Source organism: Pygoscelis adeliae, unplaced genomic scaffold, assembly GCF_000699105.1.
Source record: "Pygoscelis adeliae isolate BGI_AS28 unplaced genomic scaffold, ASM69910v1 Scaffold10, whole genome shotgun sequence".
NCBI classification, from domain to species: domain Eukaryota; kingdom Metazoa; phylum Chordata; class Aves; order Sphenisciformes; family Spheniscidae; genus Pygoscelis; species Pygoscelis adeliae.
Window position 1 is genome coordinate 6,860,115 of NW_008824053.1, and position 633 is coordinate 6,860,747.

The following is a 633-nucleotide window of genomic DNA, read 5'->3' on the forward strand; positions in this document are numbered from 1 at the left end:
CCGCCGCCGTTGGAGGGAGGGAGGGGACGTTTCGGGTCGCGCCCGGCGCGCACCGAGGCGCCCGGTGCTCGGGCCGGGAAGGAACGCGCGGGGGATCCCGGGCCCCGCGGCAGGCAGCCCTCTTTCCGCCTGTTCATCACCGGCTTCGGTGTCCCTCACTCGGGCCGGGCGTCCTCGGATCGTATTTCCTTGCTGAAGTTTAAGATTTGGGGTTGGGGAGGAGAGTTTAAGCTTCTGTTGTGGCGTCTTTTCTTTTCATGGCTGTAAGTATTTCCAGATGGGGATTTAGACACCAGACGTAACAATATTTCCATATTTGGTATAGCAGTAGCCTGCATTTTTCACATTTTTCTGCTCTGTTATCCAACCACAAAGCATTCTTGACAGCTTCAGATGTTGTTAAATATAGCCTTAACTTCTGTTCCCAGGGCAGGAAATTCTTTGGAATTCCTGTTTTTCACGCAATCTGTCTATCATGATTTAGGAGAATTGCGCTGGAGGAGCCAACTGGCGTTATCCTGCCGTTCGCTCCTTTCCTGAAAAAAGCCCAGCAGTTCAGTCTGCTACCCAACGGCGTTACAATAAGTCCCCATTCCAGGGATTTTTCTTTGCAAATGAGATTATTGTTCCTAA

General features: G+C 51.7%; 1 protein-coding gene across 1 annotated transcript in view; it reads right to left on the reverse strand.

The window, feature by feature from the left end:
- The window catches only part of CYR61 (cysteine-rich, angiogenic inducer, 61), a 3,319-nt gene extending 3,182 nt beyond the window's left edge, over positions 1-137 (reverse strand). The window contains exon 1 of the mRNA XM_009333889.1: positions 54-137. Within this exon, the coding sequence (XP_009332164.1) occupies positions 54-137 (84 nt within the window). The remainder of the gene's footprint in view (positions 1-53) is intronic.
- Positions 138-633: the final 496 nt, after the last annotated feature.